Here is a 22701-nt window from a genome sequence, read left to right as displayed (position 1 = left end):
AATCAGCTAACTGGCTTCTGATGTAAAGATGGAGACCCTGGAGTATTAAGCTTTCTTTTCATTTTCTGTTTGGTACATTCAGAAATAATACATGTAAATGTTAACATCAGCTTGAGTCACTGTAAACTGTACTGACAGTTGGGAGGCTGACAAATATGGAAAAGAGTTTTATTATCATTCAATAAAACAATCCATGAACTGTTGTACCTAATTGCAATGAAGATAATCATGTTCAGGAGGAAAGACTTTAAAAAAAAAAAAAAAAAATGAACATGTCATATTTATATGATTTGATCATACCTTGTTATGGCCATCACTAGAGTCACTGAAACGGCCTTTCAATATAAATATTTTACAAAAAAATAGGTAAAAATCAGCTTTATATACATTACAACCTCAAAGCTCTTTACACACTTATCAAAAAAATGAGCTTTAGGTGCGTTCATGCCCCCCCCCATCCATCAGATCAAAATTAGATTTCCTAGAGAGGTTCAGAGAGGTGTGCAGACAAAAAACTGAAATCAGGCACATGAATCAGGTATTATTAGTACACACAGCCCTTCTTTGCAACTGACTCGCAAGTTAAACTTGTAATGTGTTAGATGTGACTGGATAACGGTAAATAGAGCTTTTTCACTAGAAAAACATCCTTCATTTTAGCAGCGGTTTAATACTGAATGATGACAAAAACGGTGCTTCTCCTCACAATTATGTGTTTTAAAACGAATAGGCTACATTTTAGCAGTGTACTGTATATAATATACACTGTACACATAGATATCCTTTTATTTGTTCGAGGCTCGTATTGAAGGATAATGTGATTGATCACTTTGCTCATTAAGACTAGTTTTAAAGCATCAAAATATTGATGAGATCATGATTTCAGCTTACGCTTAGGTTACTTTTTGCCTTTAAATTCAGTCGCCTCAATTTTATGAGCAAATATTGGCTTCAGTTTTAATCAGATGCTGCAGTCAACGTTAGTAATACATAGCCTGCTAACATAAAAAATTACCTTAAAAACATCTGTGCATTTGGAGAAAATATTGACATGTATGTGCAGGAAAAAAACAAACTAAATCCTTGAGAACGCACTCTGAGTTAAAATAGATAGTTTTGTTACAAAGGTTCATGATACAGGTTCTTTTATCTGCTTGTATGAACTGCTCTTGGCTTTAGTAAAGAAACGCTAAAAACATATAGCAGCATTAGCTTGTTGTTAGCAAAGTTTAATGACTGACAAAAAATGATATTTGTTTAATCGGTCTCTTAAGTTTCTCTCCTTTCTATGACCATATTTGGCCTAAGATGCATATTTCTTTGTACATATGCTCAAAGTTTTTTGCAGCATAAATATACATCATTGTCAGTCAGTGTCGAAAATAATTTCAATGAATGTAACCATTTAGCAAATCCTCTTGCTCGCTTTCTTGCTAACGACACTCATTTTGGACTGAAATTGGACAATAACCACAGAGCCAAGAAGACATTTACAAAAAGAACAATCCTGCGAACAGTTATTTGCTATAATTTATACTTTGGAGTTGTCATATTTGTGCAAAAACAAAGACAGTTCAAAATGGCTGAAAAACTGGTTGAGAAGCACCACTGTATGTTAAAATTGCATATAGAGTACCCAAGTTTTTGCGATATCATATCTGATATTGATAATTTTTTGGTTATGATCTCCAAAATGAGTATTCATTGTGGGAAAGATTTTGTGAGAACAAGTTCCACCTGACAGCTCTCCATCTGCTCTCTTGAAGATAATGACTACGTAAGCTATTCTACATCCGAGTTATTCCACTGAAACAGAGGCTGTTAGCTACTTAAAAATATTGCACATTTCTTCTGCATCTTCTAGAATAAAAATAATCAATCCGTTTGAGCATGAGGTGCTATCATCAATATTCTCAGCTGTAAACAAAACAGACTAAGTACATTAAATCCCTCGCTTTGTAACTGAGTCTCAAAGAAAAGTTTCCTCGTCGCCTTCACCAGATCTCCCAGCATCAGGGCCTCTAGATATTGATCTGAAAGCATCAGAGGGGCTCAGAGAGGCTGCCCTGGTCACACTATCAAAAGACTGTGTCGAAGATATTAGTGTGTCCTCCGTTATCTGTACCGCTGTGACCCCAATAGAACCATAGTGCTGTATCATGGAGGCTATTAGCCCCTCTGTTTCTGGAGCATTCTCCACATCCACTACAGTCTCAGAGTTTATTTGTCTGTAGAGGTAGGATGCCTGCTTCATTTGCCGGCGCATCAGATGCCTCCTATAACACCTCTGAATTATGACTACAGACACTTCCTCCAATTTGCGGCGCAGTGTGGAGGTGATGGGCTCATGAGAAATTTTGGAGGGGTTGGCCATCATGAACTTTTCTTCCATTTGCTCTTTCAAGGTGTCCATTTCACCAGACTCTCCCAGTACACGCTTTGTGAAGGCAAACAAGATGTCCAGGCAGTGGATCCTATCCCCACTGACCATGGGAAGGTCCATGGAGATCAGCTTGATCTTGTTGGGCTTTGCTATACGCAGTGGCTCCGACAGAGCGTCAGCAAATTTTGAGAGCATTGAGAACTCAATAAACTGTGTGGCCTCAGAATCAAACTTCTCCCAAACCTCATAAAACATTTCAAAGTCATCCTCACTCAGTGGCTCTGTGCTCTCCTCTGTGGCAACACTGAAATTCTCCAGAATGATAGCTATATACATATTTACAACAATAAGGAAAGAGATTATAATGTAACTGACAAAGAAAGCTATGCCCACTGAAGGGTTGCCACAGTTTCCTCGGGTGTTAGTGCCAGTATTGATAAAAGTACTGTCGCACTCCTCTGGAGGGCTTGACATTATAGGACTCAGGAGGTTGTCCCAGCCGGCTGAAGTGCTGATCTGAAAAAGGCAGATAATACTGTTCCCAAAGGTCTCAAAGTTAAACATGTCATCGACCCCATCTTGTTTTTTCACATAGGCAAAGTTCGCCATACCGAAGATAGCATAGATGAACATGACGAGGAAAAGCAGGAGGCCAATGTTGAACAGTGCTGGCATGGACATCATTAAGGCAAACAGTAAAGTCCTTATTCCTTTGGCTGCACGTATAAGTCGAAGTACACGTCCTATCCTTGCCAGTCTAATAACTCGAAACAAGGTTGGAGATACAAAGTACTTCTCAATGATGTCAGCGAGAACAATCCCTGAAATCAGAGAGAAAAAGAAGTTTGTCACATTTGAGAATATGAACTTTAATCTACTTAGAGCTGCACGTCAAAAATGAATCAAATTACTATATCTATTGTGTAAGGGAACACTTGCATTGATGAAACCATGAACATATTTCACTTGGATGAAGTTTACTCAAGCTTGACGGTGTGATTTGGATCAATCTTATGGCTTAGATCAGTGTTTCTCAATCCCGGTCCTCAAGTACCACTGCCCTGCATGTTTTCGATGTTTCCCTCCTCCAGCACACTTGATTCAAATGAATGGCTCCTGATCAGGCCACTGCACTGAGTTGATCATTTGAATCAGGTTTGGAAACATCGAAAACATGCAGGGCAGTGGTACTTGAGGACCGGGATTGAGAAACACTGGCTTAGATTAACATTAGGAGCCAGGCTTCCATTTTTTAACTGCTTTTAGAGGAAGTGAAAAAGAACCCCCCCATGAGCTGTCACCTTAGCGTGGGGGGTTTGCGTGCCCCAATGAGTCTGGGAGCTATGTTGCCCAGGGCTTTAAGCCCCTGGTAGGGTCACCCAAGGCAAACAGATACTAAATGAGGGACCAGACAAAGAACAGCTCATAAAACCCCCTATGATGATAAATAATATTGGACAACGTTTTACTTCGCCCAGACGCGGGTCACGGGGCCTCCCCCTGTAGCCAGGCCCAGGGGTGGGGCCTGGTGGCCGGGTCTGTGCCCATGGGGCTTGGTCGGGCACAGCCCGAAGATATGACGTGGGTCCCCCTTCTGACTCCTGAGTCCTGACTGTTGTTTGTGCTTATGCACTGAACAGCAGTTCAGAGTACCCACACTTTTTGGAGTCCCTGGAGGAGGCACTGGAGAGTGCTCCTCCAGGAGACTCCCTCGTCCTGCTGGGGGAGTTCAATGCTCACGTGGGCAATGACAGTGAGACCTGGAAGGGCGTGATTGGGAGGAACGGCCCCCCCGATCTGAATCAGAGTGGTGTTTTGTTATTGGACTTCAGCCGAGTGTGAAGCGGCTGGGATGAGAATCAGCACCTACAAATCCGAGACCATGGTCCTCGGCCGGAAAAGGGTGGAATGCTGGGTCGGGAATGAGATCCTTCCTCAAGTGGAGGAGTTCAAGTATCTCGGGGTCTTGTTCACGAATAAGGGACGAATGGAGCAGGAGATTGACAGGCGGATCGGTGCAGCGTCTGCAGTAATGCGGGCTCTGAACCGACCCGTCGTGGTGAAAAAGGAGCTGAGCCAGAAGGCGAAGCTCTCAATGTACCGGTCAATCTATGTTCCTACCCTCACCTATGGTCACGAGCTGTGGGTAGTGACCGAAAGAACGAGATCGCGAATACAAGCGGCCGAAATGAGTTTCCTCCGCAGGGTGTCTGGGCTCTCCCTTAGAGATAGGGTGAGAAGCCCGGTCATCCGGGAGGGGCTCGGAGTAGAACCGCTGCTCCTCCGCATCGAGAGGAGTCAGATGAGGTGGCTCAGGCATCTGGTTAGGATGCCTCCTGGACGCCTCCCTGGTGAGGTGTTCCGGGCCCGTCCCACTCGGAGGAGGCCCCGGGGAAGACCCAGGACACGTTGGAGAGACTATGTTTCTCGGCTGGCCTGGGAACGCCTCGGGATCCCCCCAGAAGAGCTGGAGGAAGTGGGACAGGGATGTCTGGGTTTCTCTGCTCAAGCTGCTGCCCCCGCGAGCCGATCCCCGGAGAAGCGGAATATGATGGATGGATGGGTGAAAAAGAAAAAGGTGAACCAAAACAATTTTTAAAAAAAAAAGTTCCACCAATGCTTTTGTTCAAAACATCCGACAAAGTGGCAATAACATTGCAAATTGCATTTTGACCCGATAATAGATTAAAATACCCCAGATGTCATGTCCCCAGATATGATATGATATCTTAAATATTCCCAGAGATTTTCCTGAAAAACAGCTGAGTTCATTTTCCTCATGTGGATGTCCACCTCTGTTGTTGTTGTTATTGTTGTTTTTCCTCCTCAAGGTTTGTTTTCAGTTGGACCACGATTTCTTTTGAATTCCTACCACTGGCAATGTAACCTGTATTACCACCTTCTAGCGACACTTCCTTTTTGTGGCTTTTCAAAAGGTTGCTTCTGATTTTCTTAGCAAGTAAATGGAAACCCAGTTATGATTGTAGAAAATTTCGGTTTAACCCACAGAATACTACCTGTGCATCACATGGTGGACAAAGTTAGCTTAAGTGGAGGCAACTCTCTCCTGACTGGGGCCAAAAATATTAATGCAAATATCCTACATTGGGAGTTCTCTCAATTAATTTCAGTGTTGATAACACAATAACTGAATGAATGAAAATGGGGAAATAAAGAAGTGAATATTTCTTTTTTTTTGTTATTCAATGTGTTAGTTCTTACCGGTAATAGAGAGAATTATCACTACAAAGTCAAAAATGTTCCATGCAACTGTGAAGAAGTAACATCGGAGGGCAAAAAGCTTGATCAGGCATTCAGTGGTGAAGAACACAATGAAGACCAGGTTGATCTTGTTGAGAACGGACTCCTTTGGCTCGGACTGCTCATCGGTTTCCACCATCATGGTCACCATATTGACAATAATGAGCATCATGATCATGATGTCGAAGGCTTGCTTGGAGACCAGATCAAAGAAGAAGGCTTGGAGAGAGTTCTAAGATAGGGAAATAAAAACAGTCATTAGTAAATAAAAAGCAGTCCTCATGCAAGATTTTATAAAAGCTTGCATGTCAGTATGTTGCATTAATAGTCATATAAGTAATGGATGCATTTTACACGCATGTTCACTATTAAATACCAGCTTGCTGAAATGTTACATGATTGTTTTTTAACTATACCGCAGGCCTTGGTATTGGCTTTTGAGGTTTTTTAGATCCCAACTTCTTCATAGCACTATAGTACTTCTTCTGTTCTTCAGTCATGAAGATGTCCTGTCCACCTAAGTACAAAAGAAAAAAAAAATCTCACATTATTCTTTTTGAGATCAAACATTTTTTTTTTAATTCAAATGTTCAAACATAAAGTTAAAGCCAAGTTATTTCCCCACCTGTTGGGCTACTTGGTATTAGCATTCCCTTCTATATACTAGAGTTTTTTTTAAATTTATTCTTAAGGTAGTGGAATACTGATACCTTAAAATGCTAAGAACTGCTTGCAAATATCAACAAATCCACGCCTGACAGCGGTGCTGATACTTATCTTTCTTTTCTGCTGATTAAAATTGTCAATGATGACACCTATGAAGAGGTTGAGGGTGAAGAAGGAACCAAATATGATGAAGACAACAAAGTAGAGGTACATGTAGAGGTTGATTTCTCTGCTGGGTTGTTCCTCCACCTTGAAAAAAAAGGGGTTTTATAAGTCGCCTGGTGACTTTTGAAGACATTGATAATGCAGATCCTGAAAAAACTGGACATACTTACTCCTCTTGAATCAACAGCGGCATTCATTATTTCCATCCATCCTTTAAATGTTGCCTATAACATGATACAACACAACCTTACTGTTCCGTCACGATACTTTTTTGTGAGAACTTGACTTCATCTGTCAAAAACAGACCCTGCAATGTCTTTCTGAGCTGTTACACATAAAAACTTTGAGATCTCATAAAACAACAACCAAAAACACAAGATAAAACGTATGTGAATTCATTCAAGGCTTTCTGTAGATATGTTTGTAGAATTCAAGCTGTTTCAGCAGAAGAGGAACAAAGTTTTGAGGAATTATTCATGCTGGAGAAGCTCTTGTTAAAGTTGATATGTTTCTTGCCCAGCTGATGACTTTTCAGGAGATGAAAAAAAAAAGAATCTTTGCAGAAGGAGGAAACTCACCACTTGCAGAAGGGAAAGGTAGCCGAGTCCCACATTGTCGAAGTTGACCTTGACTGTTGTCCAGTAAAACTGGGTGTCATTCATAGCGAGACAATCAGACTTGTTGTTGATTACAGAAATGTTGTGGATAAAGCCTGTTCTGTTCACGCATTTTCCAAACTTGCCGGCGAACAGGTTGACTCCCATGATGCTGAAGATGAGCCAGAAAATGAGACACACAAGGAGCACATTCATAATTGAGGGGATGGCTCCTATAAGGGCATTCACGACGACCTGATGATGAGAAACAGACAAGAAATAGGTGATCACTGATTAGTTAGGTGACGCATCAGTCTGACACACAAAGTTGTTTTATGTGTAAGCCTTGTAAAAAGTGGGATACGTGAATAATAATAATAAGAGAACTTTTTTTGCTGATTTAGGTGTAGGTTAGTGTGACTGGAAATACATCCTAAAGACATCATCCAAGTCACCCTAAAGTCTAAAAAAAAAGAGTCCTGTCAAATGGAAAAATGCCTTTAACATTTGCATTTACGTTCCTGTTTTCATGATCATCACTAAACAACTCATGTGTAGCCCTTAACCATATGTACTTTTCTAACCTTAGCGTTTATTGTTGACATCTTAACAGACCACGCAGAGTAATTCTACCCCTGGCTTTTAACTCGTAACCCCAACTATTGGCAGGTGAAAGTGAAGCAGAAAGGTAAGGAACAGTGAGTGGGATGGAAGGTAGAAAAAGGAGAGGACTGTGGAAATGAATGCGCAGGACTAGTGTTGCAGTGGCAATTTGTTGCACGGAGAGTCAGTAGAGTAACTGTCATACACCCCTTCTCCACCATATAAGCAAGATAATGAAAAGTGAGTGGTGTTGTACATTGATGTGTAGCAATACAAGGTGAACAATGTCATCATTTAGTGGTACATGGCAATTGAACACCTTTGTGTGGCTGGAAGGTTTGTAGACGTAGAATGTATGCATTATACCGTCTTCATACAGACGGTGGGAAATACTCATTGTAAGATTTTGAACAAAATTTTGTGAAACTGCAGAGTTTTGCACTGTGGACCAATGTAACTGTGATACATGCTGTGATTGCATCTGGTTGGTCAAAAGACCATCAAAGTCTTTATGAAATGCCAATCTGAACTAAACTTCACCAACTTAGAGGTTGTTGGTAATTCTTAGTGTGGACAAAAATGGTCAAGCAGCCAGCTGGCTGTGTCGTTCCTGAATCCATTCTGCTAACATTGCCATGTTCCCAATAATTTCATGAGAATCTTTTTGCAGCCATAATTATTCAGTTTGATAACCTTGTTATCAGAGGTACTGATCCTAAGATTAATTAGCATATTAGCAGTCAACAAGATCAGGATTGCTGGGGACGGTACAGAGGCTGTACAGATGTTGAAGCTCCTCAATACAGCTGCCTCGAGTTGGAGTCCAAGCCTTGGGGCCCTTTGCTGCATGTCATCCCCTCTTCGTGCCCCCATTTCCTGTCAAGCAACTTTCCAAAAAAGGCCACTAGGGCAAAAAAAAATCTCCCTCCAAAAAAAAAAAGATTGCTGAGGATATAGGAAAACATACAACTGGACCCTTACCCTCATGCCCTCAAATCTGGACAGAGCTCTGAGAGGTCTCAAAGCCCGGAGGGTCCTCAGAGACTTAATGGCAGCAAAGTCAGAATATCCCAGTGAGTTTGCTACCAGGCTTATCAAGGACACCTATAGGGAGTACAGAATGAACAATGAGAGACATAATATACATACATTTTTGGTTGTATTTACACCTCTGTGAAAAGCATTGGACAAAGCAATATTTACAGAACCAAATGTAGAAAGAAAATTAAAGGAGAAAAACCCATTTAAACATTTTATTTGTATTTGTTTTGATTAATTTATTTTTGTGGTGGTGTATTTTGGGACATTCCACAGTTAGGAACCCACCTATTAAATTCTGAAGTACCCCAGTAAATTGGATTTGGTTTTTGTATCCTCTTTTAGCAAATTTGGACTTCAGCAAATTTTGGACCACTCTATTCTACATCCAAAACAGACAAAACAAAATGGTATTCCGCTGTTGAATGACCCTTAGATGACATTTATGAATGAAAATGGCATGCTAAAAATGAAATAAACAGAAAGTTCATGTCATGATTGGCGATGGCAAAACACAGACAAGTATGCACACATGGACAAATGATATCCATGCATGCATACTCAGCTATATATGCATATAAATATGTATATATATAAAATAGAGTGAGTTTTATAAAGAATTTTTGTCAGTCTTTGCCAAATTTGTCTCCCAATTTGTATCCAATTGAGCCAATATATTACTTAAAAACAATTAAAGGCTTATAAGAGCCCAATATCCTGCATTTCTTTATAAAAGTCTATGTATAGATGTGTTTGTTCAATATATCTAAAGAAGATACTCAAAATCAATTTGTCGGAACAACAGATGTCTTTGGCTCCACAATAGTACAGAAAAAAAAACATTTACAGAGTCAAAAAAAATGGGCAAAAAAAGGGCAGTTTTCTGTATAAACAGAGGAGGAGAAATAGGTAATTGCAATGATTAAAAGTATTTGTACTTTCTTCAAACGGACATAACAAAGGACATTCAGTACATGATTTAGACATAACAGATTAGACATGAATTCAACTGGTGCATTTCTAAAGTGAAAGTAGAAATGTCTGTTCTGCAGCATTTGTTAGGTGTACTTTTCATAGTACACCAGATCTTCTGTAGATAGTCCTCAGAGAACATGGCTTTGCAATTGTTTTTGATACAAAAGCCAAGGTCCTGTTGTAACCAATTCAAAGAAGGACTGCCAAGTAGATTTGTTGGACAAGACAGACAGTCCGTCTCGTCCACTTTATTTATTTGGAAACAAGACGGTGGCTTTTGATATCGCAACTGAAAGGACTTACAAGTGAAGAAACACAAGCTTTTGGGATGCAGATGTGTCCAATCCCAGGGTTTATACTCACCAGGGACCTGCTAACTACAACTTACCCTAACAATAGTGCGGTCTGTGGCGATCTGTGTAACAGCAGGTGAAATCAGAGGAAGTCAAGTCAGGCCTCGGGCTGGACGCCTCGGCCGCTTTGGATTTCTACACACTCCAAAGCCGCATCCATTTACTCTAAACATGTTTGAAGCTCACAAAGCTTAACGTAAATCCTAGCACTGGAAAAACCCTTTTAAAAAAGGGGGGGAAATCCGGCCAAATCCTGACATAAGAACAACTGCAAAACTAGACAATGTTTCAGTGTGTGTTTTTAGGAACCTGTCATCTCATTAACTGCTTCAGGTCCTGATAAATTTGAGGTTTTTTTCGTCTTTTTTTTTTAAATTGGAGTAACACAGGGTAGAATTAGTACATTTTCACGAACCATCATATCCGGTTTATGATGTGGAAATTAAATGTCAAGAGCTTTTCTGAGATTGATAATGCATTCGCTAAAATATACACTACACATACAGGAGCCACGCTACATGGAGAGGAAATCACAGTTTGTCACAGTTTGACCTGAGATCTCGATAAAAACAGCATCCTTTCACTGAAGTACAATGAAAACAACAGAGGTAACAAAATGGTCACTCACATCCACAATAAGAAAGTCAAGCCAGCACCAGTAGTTGGTGAAATATTTCTTGAAGCCGTATGCAATCCACTTGAGGAACATCTCCAACACGAAGATATAGGAGAAGACTTTGTCAGCACACTCCAAAATCACCTTTATAACTTTTCTCTTCTCGATGTAGATATCTTCAAACGCCTGCGGTAGAAAATGACACAGTTCATCATGCAAACAAACATCCTGTTATAGGAGTGTTATCAATGAACATCTGTTGTTAAATTTCAGCACCTTTGAGGTAATATTATTACTATATAATTATAATATAATATAATATTCCACATGTACATATGTTTAAGTTTCATTCAACAAGGACACTTTTTGGAGTGTAGCAGCCTTACCAGAGCCCCGCTGCTGAGCAGGATCATGAAGATGATGAAAGTCTCGAACCAGCTATGCTCCACAATCTGGAAGCAGGTCTTCCTAAGCCTCCACCAGACTTCGCCCAGACCACGGCTGGTGTCGATGTTGCAGCACTGACAATGCCTCAGGCATACTGACGTCATTGTGAGAACAAACCAAGGTATTCACGTGAAGTGAAAAACCACGTTTAAAGTTAAAACGTACATCTTGCAAGCAGTTTTTGCTGGGTTATAAAACTCTTAGCTCTATTCAAATGTTACACTTACAGTCTGGAAAGCAATCCTCTGGCTCCATATTGTCTTCATCCAGCTCTGAGAAGTAATCTTCCTCTTCTCCAGGCTTTCTTAGATCCACAGTGCTGCCCTCTGACAGGCTGATCTTCTCCTGAGATAAGAGAAGTCACAGTATTACTAAACAGTTCTCCACTTAACAGATCCATACTGGACTGCTTACAGGACATGTCTCCTGCACATGAAAACAGTACATCACATCACTTTGTTGTCATGGATTTTCAAGATGTTTTCCAGCAACTGCTGTGACAATAATAACTGGGGTCTTGGCTTATAAGTTTCAGCGCAAACAGAGCAATGAACCAATAGCCAGTGAGAATTCACCTCATAAGGCCCGCTCACCTAGATGCACTGCCTTGCCTTTAAATCTCCTCTGAGCCTTAATACGGTTCTGATGAGATTTTCTTGTTTTATAAAGGCCACGTATTTCACATGATTTGTAGGACAAAAGTGCAGCTTTAATCCAATAAAATTTTATGAAGTCTTATCCAGCATTAACCAGCAACTACAGGACCCGGAGACAAGATTACCAGCATTACCAGTCTTAGTGTTTAAAGACATAGAGGAAACAATATGTGCTGACATATTGTGTCATAGCACATATCAACAGGATCAGTTGTGATTTACAGTATCGCATCCTTTACAGTGAAATTGATGAAAATAAAAAACAATTCTAATAACAATAATCTCGACATTTTTGTGTGTTTAAAGCTCTACACATGCAAAATATATCCTTATTTAACAGTGAGCAGCTGCTGATGCTCAGTTAAGAGGAAGAGAAAGCGATAGACAGCAGGCTGCTCATCTCAGCCTGGCCCTGCCTGGCCTTGCTCAGCTGTGGTAGTTTAATCTGTTCCACAGGACCTGGCTCCACATCTGGCCTGCTCCTGTCTGACTGCCAGACAGGACAGGAGCAACACAACCTCCACCTCAGCAAACATCTGACCCATAGGTCGCTCCGTACATATCTGCTTTAAAGCTTCCCAACGAATAACAATACATCTCAAAATCTATAAAGAAATCTAATAAGAAACTTATTGCTCGTGGCCGAGAAAGAGCAGCACATAACCCCTTCTAAACCCAAAATGCTACATTTTTTTTCTTATTAATTAAACCAGAAATGATATGCTGTGTTAATTACTGTGCTTTAGAGGTATGTCAGCTTGGCATTTAGCAAAGTCAAGCTCAAAGTGTTGCCCTGTTTACTGATTTAAATAAGACCTGAAAGGTGTTACTTTTTACTCGTGGCAAGAACCCTGAGTTGGATTAAGTGGGTATGGAAAATGGATGGATGGATGGATGGATGGATGGATGGATGGATGGAGGATGTGGAGCTCTCCAAGCATACAAATAATGCAACAAAAATTTACCAAATTCAGTTCAATAGTTTGTGTGTCTCATTTGTCTCTGTGTGGCCCTGTGATGGACTGGCGACCTGTCTGAGTGTACCCTGCCTCTTGCCTAATGACAGCAGGGATAGGCTCCAGCCCAACCATGACCCTAAACTGGATTGAGCGGGTATAGAAAACGGACGACTGGATTGTTTAATAGTCCTAGTAATTGCTTAGCAGCCTCTGTCAGGTCAAGTATGCTCAGGATCGTGGTCCCAAACTTCCAAATAAAATCAGTAAATATCACTGTATTTTTATTTATTTTTTCGTGCCTGATTGAGTGTCAATTTGGATGTCTCCCTAACATTCCTGTTAAATTTCTCTCCACTGTTAAGGCAAGATAAATAACACTTTAGCGAAACTCCACCCTCAATTCCAGTCAGGTCTTATCCAAAGTAATAAGTGCAAACCATCTTTATGGGCGCGGAGAACTTTTGAGTATTGGTACACTGAATAAGATTATAAGCCTTTCCCTCAGCAGACCTGTGAGATCAGGAAAAAAGCAGCTAGTTTTCTATACACTGGCAAAGCAAATCTGGAGAGGTCTTCTAAAAAGCTCTCCTCTAGGGATATCTGGAATATTATATGATATATCTGGGATGACACCGGTTAGTCACATGAGTTTATTTATTGTGGGTTTGGAATGGTAACAGCCGAGTCCCCGCCTTTTTCATTGTTGCCTGTTCAGACAGGATTTTTAAAGTCTTTTTTAGTTCCTGGGAAGCGAATCAAGTTTTTTTTCAAAACAGGCAAAAACCACCACAACAACAAGACAAGATGTTTTCACATCTTCTGAATGTAATGCCTCATGACTCTGTTCTACCCCAAACTTTCATAAAGCCATGAAAACATGACACTCAGACAGCATTCGATAGCAAGGCCATGAAACCTATGAGTCTAAGTAAATATAAATTTAGCTACATACACACAAAGGCCTTTTTTCTGCTCTTAAAAGTGCTTTGAAAGGGTCTTGTAATGAGACATTTTTCAGGTGCGAATGATTAAACATCAAAAAAACATAGTGGTAAAAGCACACCAATAAGCTCCCTGAGAAGTTTCTACCAGATGCTAACTGCACGATGTCAGACGTTTAGAACTCATAACTCCAATAAATCAGATTTTTATTTGTTTACATTTAAGTGCACTTTATGTTTTGCAGTCCACCCCCAACTCTAAAATCTTCCTGTCCAATATCTCATCAACCCCCTGCTATGCTTTTACTGTGAATGACACAAGCAGCAGCAAATCACAACGTAACAGCTGCCAAGTTGACGACCAAACACTCGTACACCTGGGATCATCATCATTATCCTAAAAGAAAGCAAAAGGAAAACTCAAAAAGGATTGTGCATTAGAATGAGATAAAGAACAGGGGTAGAGAGCAGGTGACATGAAACCATCCAGAAAGGGTTTATTGATTCTACAAGTAAGCATAATTTCAATTGATTGGTGAAGTAACCTTCCAAGTCTTTTATTTGAGAGCAGATCAGGCCAACTGAAGGTTTTTAACTTCAGCACATTGGTTAGGAAGTGATCTGGAATTTATATGAGACTGCTAACTGCATTTTCATTTGCAACTACATAATATTGAAATGATATCTGATTGCTTTTGTTTGTCGGTAACATAGGATGTTGCAGTGTATCTCAGTGTACGTGTTGCAAGCAGGGAAGATAAAGTTAAGTTGTGTCATGTTTCAACTGTCTGACAGATCTACAGCAGATTAGACTGAAAAAAAAACAACCAAAACTAAAAACACAATAAAAAAAACCAACTGAAAATACATTTTGACAATTTAGGTTTTTAAAGTGTGTTTGGTAAAATATTGTATTTTTTGAGTTTGTGGTTCAATTTTCTGAAAATGTATGGTGTCTGAAAGGTTGTGTTTTCTGTTTTGTTTTTACATTTTCTTGTTTTTCTGTTTATCAGTTTCTCTGCTTTTTTTTTCTCTGTTGTTCTTGTGTTTTCTGATTTTTTTGGGATCTTTTCTGAAATATCTCCTAAAATTCTGTTGTTATATATGTGTTCAGGGCCACCACTCAAATCATCTGCAATAAAACATCCATCCTAATAGATAATTGAGCAAATAAGAGGATTAGATTTTTGTTGAAAACTGTTTTGGTGGATAATAACCTCATAGTCCACGGGTATTAAAACAGAATATCGTGAAGCTGAGATGCACTATTGCATAAACTTGTGTATTTGCATCTGACAAACTTACTGGTTTGTCGTCTTCATCCTCTGAAGACTCAGAAATCTCCTCTTCCTCAAGAAACTCCACATCCGACTCCCCAGGTGCGATTGGAACAATGACAGTCAGGTTCGGGTTGGTCATATAGCTGTCCTCCTCTGGTATGGTGTACTTCTCTCCGTAGCCTGTAAAAACTCCCCCATTGCTTTCGACATGATTCACAACCAGTATGACAGCCTGGCTGGCTTCTTTGGCCTTCTCATTTTGATTCTTCATGTCGTGGCTGCAGAGGTCGACGACACTCGTGACAAGCCATGAGACACCGGCGTTGATGCGGGCGATGGCGATTTGAATGTTATTCAAATCGCCGTCTTCTTCGGGAGCAGAGAGGTTGTCAGAGCTGAAGGAGCTCAGCAGCAGGGCAAGAAAGAGATTCAGCACCTATCGACAGAAAAAAAAATCAGAAAAATGATCAAAAGCCTTGCACCATATTGTGAATGTTCACCCTTGGTATAGTAGGAAACACTGCATCTACATTATGGTCTTGTCAACATTTCTTTTTGCTTTTCTTTTTTTTAACAGGATACTATAGTTTTAAGCTAAAGGATAAGTAAACCTGACATGATGTCTCACATATTTTGTCAACATTGGCAAATCCTGCCTTGTAATTCAGGAGGATTTTCTACAAAGATATGCTTAAAACATATGGATCTGCTTTTCCTGCCACCCTGAAGTCAAGGTTCAAAGCATGCAATTCCCGAGTAATCTGTTTGTTCGGTTGGAAAGCAGCAGCGTCAGGCCTATCCCTGCATACGTGTCTGTATGTAGTCTTTGCGCCCACATTTCCTGTGTACATGGGTCATGTGCACAGTTGGGAAGGATCATCTTTAGCCACTGAGCCAGTCAGAGAAGGGGAGCATGACCAGATGATTAGTGATGAATGCCCTCAAACCTTCATGCCCCTAAGCATCCTGGATAATCCCTTAGATAAACAGCTGTCCCACAATTCATGTGCAGAGAAGGTTTTTTTATGATGAAGTCCATAAGGAGCAACGTTTGTGATCAGGTCTCGGCTCTAATCACTGATAAGGTCTGTTTATGAAGTGTCATTCAAGAGACACAGCTGGAGTAATGTAAAACATTATATTATATTTATGTCACATGGAGTTCTCTCCAGGTACTCCGGCTTCCTCCCACCGTCCAAAAACATGTATGTTAGGTTAATTGCTGACTAAATTGTCCCTAGGAGTGAGTGTAAGTATGCATGGTTGTGTGTCTCGTTTGTGTCTGTGTGGCCCTGTGATGGACTGCCGACCCTATACAGGGTGTACCCAATGACAGCTGGGATAGGCTCCAGCCCCTCTGCGACCCTAAATTGGAATAAGCAGGTATAGAAAATGGATGGATGGATCACATTGAGGTCTGAACTTTGACTGGGTCATTGCAACACCTTGATTCTTTTCTTTTCAGACATTCTGTTGTAGATTTGTTGCTGTGATGATAAGACAGAGTCATATGTTAGGTGTTATTTATCTGAGGTAGCTCAGCTGGTTGAGTGGGTGTCCTAAATACAGATGCGGAAGTTCTTGTCACAGCAGGCTTGGGTTTGATAACCAATTTGTGTCATCACCTCCTATATGCACACCTTACTGTCCCTGTCCACTGTTGAATAAAGGCCACAAGAGGCCATAGAAATCTTTAAAGCTACATGTCACAGGTAAAAATAAGCTTCTTCGTGAGCTGATGAGGCATGTAAATCACTGACTCTAAGGTGAATCTAAGAATAGGGCTGTGATTCTTGAATTCTATGAGTTCAAGGTGCTTCAATTTGGCTATAAATTCACTCTGCTGAAATACAGGACAAACAGACTAAAAAACTCTGAGGTTCAAGCTGCCTCTAACCTTTCAAATAACTCAGTAATTATCCTTATTGTGTCTTCACTATTTGTCATTGTTTGTTGATTATGGGTTCTCGACAATGTTCTCCTTCAGGAAATGAGGACACCTGTGACCTTAATGTATAAATGGTTGTCATTGTTTGTGTATTTATACATATATTTATTTATTTGAGAACTGCAAATATGTTAGGTTTCGATATATTGTGACATGACAAACATGACACAATAACTTTTTGTGCGCTCACAGCACGAGTGGGTTGTAGTCAATAGTGCAAACACGAATTTCACAAAAACAGGTTAACCTGGCAGGTGAAATCAGGCATCACAAATTTGACTTTGTCACATTCTTAAGAAAACTACTTTTCATTCTAATAAATGCAGTGACCTCGTTAAATAGTTTTTCATAACTACTTGCTTACACAACATATCTATTGAAACTGGATAATCAGTGTCCCCTCATTAGGAACTAATAATATTCAGGAAACTGCTTTAAAACCTTTTCAGATTGTCAATATCTCTGGTGTAAGACTGAATGATTCTTGGTGTGAAATTTTTGATTATGACTTTCTGCTTGTGGTATACAATACAAAAATACAGTACATACTGTACGCACGTATTTCTCAATTTACAAGTAAACATGACAGATAGTTTAGAATTCCCCTGAAAGGTTGTTAAAACATTACTAACGGACAGATATGCTTCACAGAGTAGGATTAAATGATACAACAAATGAACATTTAATGGCAGAGGACATGCTGGAAACAGGTGTTTGAACCGCATCCATGATGGACTTCACAAACACACGGCCTCGATCCATTTATTCTTAAAAAAGTAAAACTAATATAGTTTTGAAATAGTTTGCTAAAGAACTTCATAATTCTTTTTTTTTGTAGATGATGCTGATATCACATTGTATATGCTAATATGTGTTAAACATGAGACAGAAAAAACCTTCACTGGTAGCACATATACTGCTTTTGGTTTGATTTACTGGATCCTGCTAATTTATGGTGGAATCAAGAAGCTAAACTTAGCACATGTATAAATAGAAAAAAGATTGCTGGGCATTAACAGAATAATATATTGTTTGACTTTATCCATAATGCACGGGTGCAGGAATGTTTTCAAGACAAGCAGAATTGATATGACTCCCTCGTAAATTGTCTATTGGCATGTCCGTGGTTTAATTTGATCTTTTCTCATTAATGTTAGCTCACAGGAAACAGCTGGACAACAAGCCACCATATGGGTGGATCAATGGATGTAGCATATATCCGTGCTATGGCACTGAGCGACAGCAGTTGTGGACAAACAGTACTGTGAAGCAGATTAACCATTTATCACAGAAGCAGCTGCATGCGACGGCAGGAATGTCAGGGAGAACACTGTGGCCCTCATTGATCCTTTCTACAGTACTTAGGTCACATTCACTCATAAGGCTTCATTCATTAGCAGTGGATAAAGCTATCATCAGCCTGCTGTAAAGCTGCAGAGTTTGTGTCTGGTGGCTCCTGTTTGCACAACGTGTCCAGAAATTCAAGTAGTAATATCGGGTTTATATGTTGGGCAGACATGATTGTTTTAGGAGTCTACCAATGCTAATCTAAGAAATAGGTAGCACAACATTGTGAAACACTTCCACAGGGATGAGTGAGTTCTGAAAAGCCGTTAATCGATGACTATGATGACATGACTGGCCTAAAGCATGCCCTATCTCCATAAATGCAATCAGCTGTCCTCACTGTTGATTGTATAATCCCAGATTATTTGTGACATCATCATTTGGATTTGACAGCAGTTAGAGTTTATTCCACTGAAGAACAACAGGATCTCCCTTTAGGTATCACATACTGTTAAAAGATTCCTCTGGCGATAAATCAGAATGCCAAAATCAATAATGTGTTACAAAAGCCGCTTTCGGACTGTAGGAACCTTTGGCAGTTCTAATAACCTTTTAATCCGCGGGGCCGTTTTCTCCCGTGTTCGGACATACAGGAACTCGGGGCTTTCTCCCTTAGTTCCTATAACTATTTAGCTCCTTCTCCGAGGTCGGGTCTTTTCATGGTTCTATAGAACGATCTGAGGAGGTGTGTGGTGGTCGGCAGCTACGCCCCATGTCATGCTATCACGGCTGAAATGTTTACTCATACACGGACAACCGGCGGGTGTTTAATAAGTTAAACTTACACTGGTCTCATTTGTCTCCAGGGCTCTGCTCTCCTTTCTTCCTTCATGAAATGAAAAAGTATCTCCTGACTCTCTCTGTGAGCTTTTCCAGCCTCGATATTAGACGCCTGATGTGATTGTCCATGATTAATATCACCATCATGCAGACCATAAACACAGTGGCCTCCCCACTCTCCATATTAGCTTCTTGGTGGTGTTTTTTCTACTCTCCTTACTTTTACCGTTTTGTTTTGTGTTTGAATGTAGCGCTAAACGGCTAACACGTCACTGAAGCAGACGGCTGCGCGCGGCGCATCAGTCCCTATCAGGTCCCGACTCATGTGCGAATGCAGACTGAAACAGTTCCGCTGGGGAAGGATAGTTATCAGAACGAAATTCGAGGAGGGTAGTTCTGATAACTACTTTCTTAGAACGGTCTGTCCGAAAGCGGCTAAAGGTTTTTTTTACATGTCATATTATCGTGCACTTAATTTCTTTTTTGTGCATGTAAGAGATCTGCAATGTCATAAAACACTTGTGAGTTATTGTTTCATCGCAGAAAACTCTTTTCTGGTTCTGCCTGAAACCCATAGTCCAGGCTTTCTTTGTGGACATCAAAACATCACAAAGAAGAACTGCCCAGTGGACAGCTTTTCACATTCTTAAAGAGTAAATGAATGGCTGGGTTACACTCCACCATTTTTGACCAATCAGCTGACCAACATTGGCAGACTGGACCTCCTGGGAGGGGTCCTTAAAGAGACAGGAGCTTGAGATGGAGTGTTTCAGACAGAGAGTGACAAGGGGTTCTACAGCAGTGTCCAGTATGACAGAATTAATGTGGTATGTGACAATTAAGACATGTAAACTTATTCTGATGGACCCCCAACTAAGATTATTAGTCTGTGAGTAGGGATCATTTGGGCCCTTTAAAGCATGTTTCAATACTTTTTCAGCACAAGACTCTGCCGTTTATTACTATGTTTTGGTTCTCTAGTGAGTATTTACAACACCAGGATGATGCATGTGGAAACATATTACCCTGTGTTACGCTGTGGCTGACGGCGCTCAATAGTTTTTGAATAAACAAGCTCTATGGAACAGAGGAGATGGATATGTCAGCCAAATCCTTGCTGGGTCCTTCTGTGAGATTCAGCAATGTTAAAAATACACAATATCAGCTGAATCTAACTAAAGATGCAGAATTATATTCAACAACTTACCACCAGGTTTCCTATGACCATGACCAACATGAACACCAGGATGCAGATAGGCTGCCCAGCCACCTCCATACAGTCCCACATGGTCTCGATCCACTCGCCGCACAACACTCTGAACACAATCAGGAAGGAGTGGAAGAAGTCCTTCATGTGCCAGCGAGGCAGCTGGCAGTCAAACGAGATCTTACAAACACAGTCCTGGTAGTTCTTGCCAAATAGCTGCATGCCCACCACAGCGAAGATAAAGACAATGATGGCCAGCACCAGTGTCAGGTTTCCCAGGGCTCCCACAGAGTTGCCGATGATCTTGATGAGAGTGTTGAGCGTCGGCCAGGACTTTGCCAACTTGAATACTCGTAACTAATGATAGGAACAATGTGAAGAAAGAAAATAAAGTGAAATTAAATAACCTTTTTGTATACAATAGAAGCTGTTCTAGAACTTCTGCACTGACTTCTTCAATCATACTTGAGAAATGTCAAAACAGTTGGAAACCCAGTCATACTGTATGTTCATATGTATATTTTCTGTGTTTTGCTTAAATCTCTTTAACTCCTTCTATCTAAAAAAAAGACTAAGGGTGATTTGGTGCATTTGTATTAAGACTAAATTAGCAAGAATAGTAGCTGATTAAAGAGAGTTTGAGATTTCTGTTACCAGTCTGAAAGATCGCAGGACAGACAGTCCCTCCACTTTTGAGAGGCCCAACTCCATCAGACTGAGGCAGACAATGACGCCATCAAAGATGTTCCATCCCTGCTGAAAGTAGTAATAGGGGTCCATGGCAATCAGTTTCAGTACCATCTCAGCAGTGAAGATCACTGTGAACACCTGAGAGAGAAAAACAAACAGAAATAATGAAAAAACTATGGTGTTGGTTAAAATTGTTTATTTGAGTTAAGATTAGATTATTTCATTCTTAAACTGAACTCAACAGAACATTTATCATCTTTCATTAAATTGTTGGTTTTGAGGCTCCTGTAAACAGTCCATCACTGTCCATTTTCTTTTGTTTGTTTAACCTGTAGCTGTGCTCAGAGAATAAGAAAAACCGGACAACAGGAAAAGTAAGACTAACCCTACTAGAATGTCGTGCCTCTGAGCTCAGAGCCAGTTATTTATGTTAAGGACTTGGAAACAGGAGCTGGACATAAACAGAACTTTTTCAGTGGGCTAGAGCCATACCTGCAAATGAATACTAATCTAATTTTGTGTCTGACGCGTAAACAGGTAATTATTTGTCCATACATTGATATTTCAAACTTTATAGGGTGATATTATGACCCTGCTGAATTTGCTTGTTGTTCTGTTGCCAAAAAAAATTAAATAATGCAGATTGAAGTTTGAAGTTTGTACATTTTTGTACAAACTGAGGTAAGTGTAAAGATGTAGAAAGATTGATTTTTCTTTGCAGCTACTGCTACTAAGTACCAAAATATACAAAAAAAAATTATTAAAATGTCTTGTAACAATGTGTAAAATGACAACTTTCCAGCAGGTGGATGTTCACTAAAAACTCCTCTTTCTTCAACTCATTTGGTGAATTTTTCACATACTTCATAGAAATGTTTAACGGTTTTTCAGACATTTTTCTCAGTACATGACAAAAATGGAAAAGCTGCCAGATAGGAAAATCTTTCCACTTAGCCTCTTTAAGTCTATTTCCTGACGTCAAAACATTGGCAGACACCATAATTCCACATTAGGGGGGAGAAATCAGGAGCTCTTCCTGCCTCCTAAAACACAACCTCCTACTCGGGATATTTACCCATCGTCAAAAGCACAACCTTTGACACAGTATAATCATTGCACCTATAAAAAAGAAAAGAAACAAAAACACCCAGTGAAGAAATATATTGTCTGAATGAATCCTTCCATTCTTGCTTCCTCTTCTGGGCACTCTCCAGTTTTCATCTACCACTCAAAGGCACTTGGGCGAAAGTGTGTTACACACAGGAAACTTTCCGACTCCTATCATTTAAAAGCTTCTTACCAGATTGCCCACTGTGAGCATGGTGTTGAACTCATCAGTCATGGGGTAGTGCTCCAGAGCCATGAAGAGGGTGTTCAGCACAATGCATATGGTGATACCTAGATCCAGGAAAGGATCCATCACCATGAACTTGACATAATCCTTCAGCTTCAGCCACCAGGGGCTGCGGTCCCATATCAAATACTTCTTCGCAAAAGAGTACCAGCAAGGATGGCACTTTTGCCTTGATTCCTCCAGCTCTGAGAAGAGAAACAAGAGAAACCAAAGTGAAATACTCATCTGCATGACTTTCAAGAAAGCCCCTTTTGCTTGGCCTCTTTTTTTTCTGAAGCCCATAAATGTTCAAGTGTCTTATGCTAGTTTCAAACTAAAATAATTTAAAAAAGCAACATTTTAAGTAGTAGTTTCAACAAACAGAAAACTAAATGAGGAGATGGATACCATTCTCATGTTTGTATGGCAAAATTTAAGCTATACCCTATTGCATAGG

The 22701-nt window shown here is 40.2% G+C and overlaps 1 protein-coding gene across 1 annotated transcript in view; it reads right to left on the bottom strand.

Moving 5' to 3' along the window:
* Positions 1-1969: 1969 nt before the first annotated feature.
* LOC142399534 (sodium channel protein type 2 subunit alpha-like) overlaps positions 1970-22701 on the bottom strand; it is a 40675-nt gene continuing 19943 nt past the window's right edge. The window contains exons 13-26 of the mRNA XM_075484260.1: positions 22212-22450; positions 20876-21049; positions 20222-20578; positions 14965-15375; positions 11331-11448; positions 11043-11197; positions 10669-10842; positions 8656-8778; positions 7054-7326; positions 6646-6699; positions 6418-6559; positions 6061-6161; positions 5606-5876; positions 1970-3204 (exon numbers count right to left, since the gene is read on the bottom strand). Of these exons, the coding sequence (XP_075340375.1) occupies positions 1970-3204; positions 5606-5876; positions 6061-6161; positions 6418-6559; positions 6646-6699; positions 7054-7326; positions 8656-8778; positions 10669-10842; positions 11043-11197; positions 11331-11448; positions 14965-15375; positions 20222-20578; positions 20876-21049; positions 22212-22450 (3827 nt within the window). The remainder of the gene's footprint in view (positions 3205-5605; positions 5877-6060; positions 6162-6417; positions 6560-6645; positions 6700-7053; positions 7327-8655; positions 8779-10668; positions 10843-11042; positions 11198-11330; positions 11449-14964; positions 15376-20221; positions 20579-20875; positions 21050-22211; positions 22451-22701) is intronic.

The sequence above is a fragment of the Odontesthes bonariensis genome, chromosome 14 (genome assembly GCF_027942865.1).
Source record: "Odontesthes bonariensis isolate fOdoBon6 chromosome 14, fOdoBon6.hap1, whole genome shotgun sequence".
NCBI classification, from domain to species: Eukaryota; Metazoa; Chordata; class Actinopteri; order Atheriniformes; family Atherinopsidae; genus Odontesthes; species Odontesthes bonariensis.
Note: the sequence above shows the minus strand (reverse complement) of the source record. Positions and strands in the feature narration are given on the sequence as shown.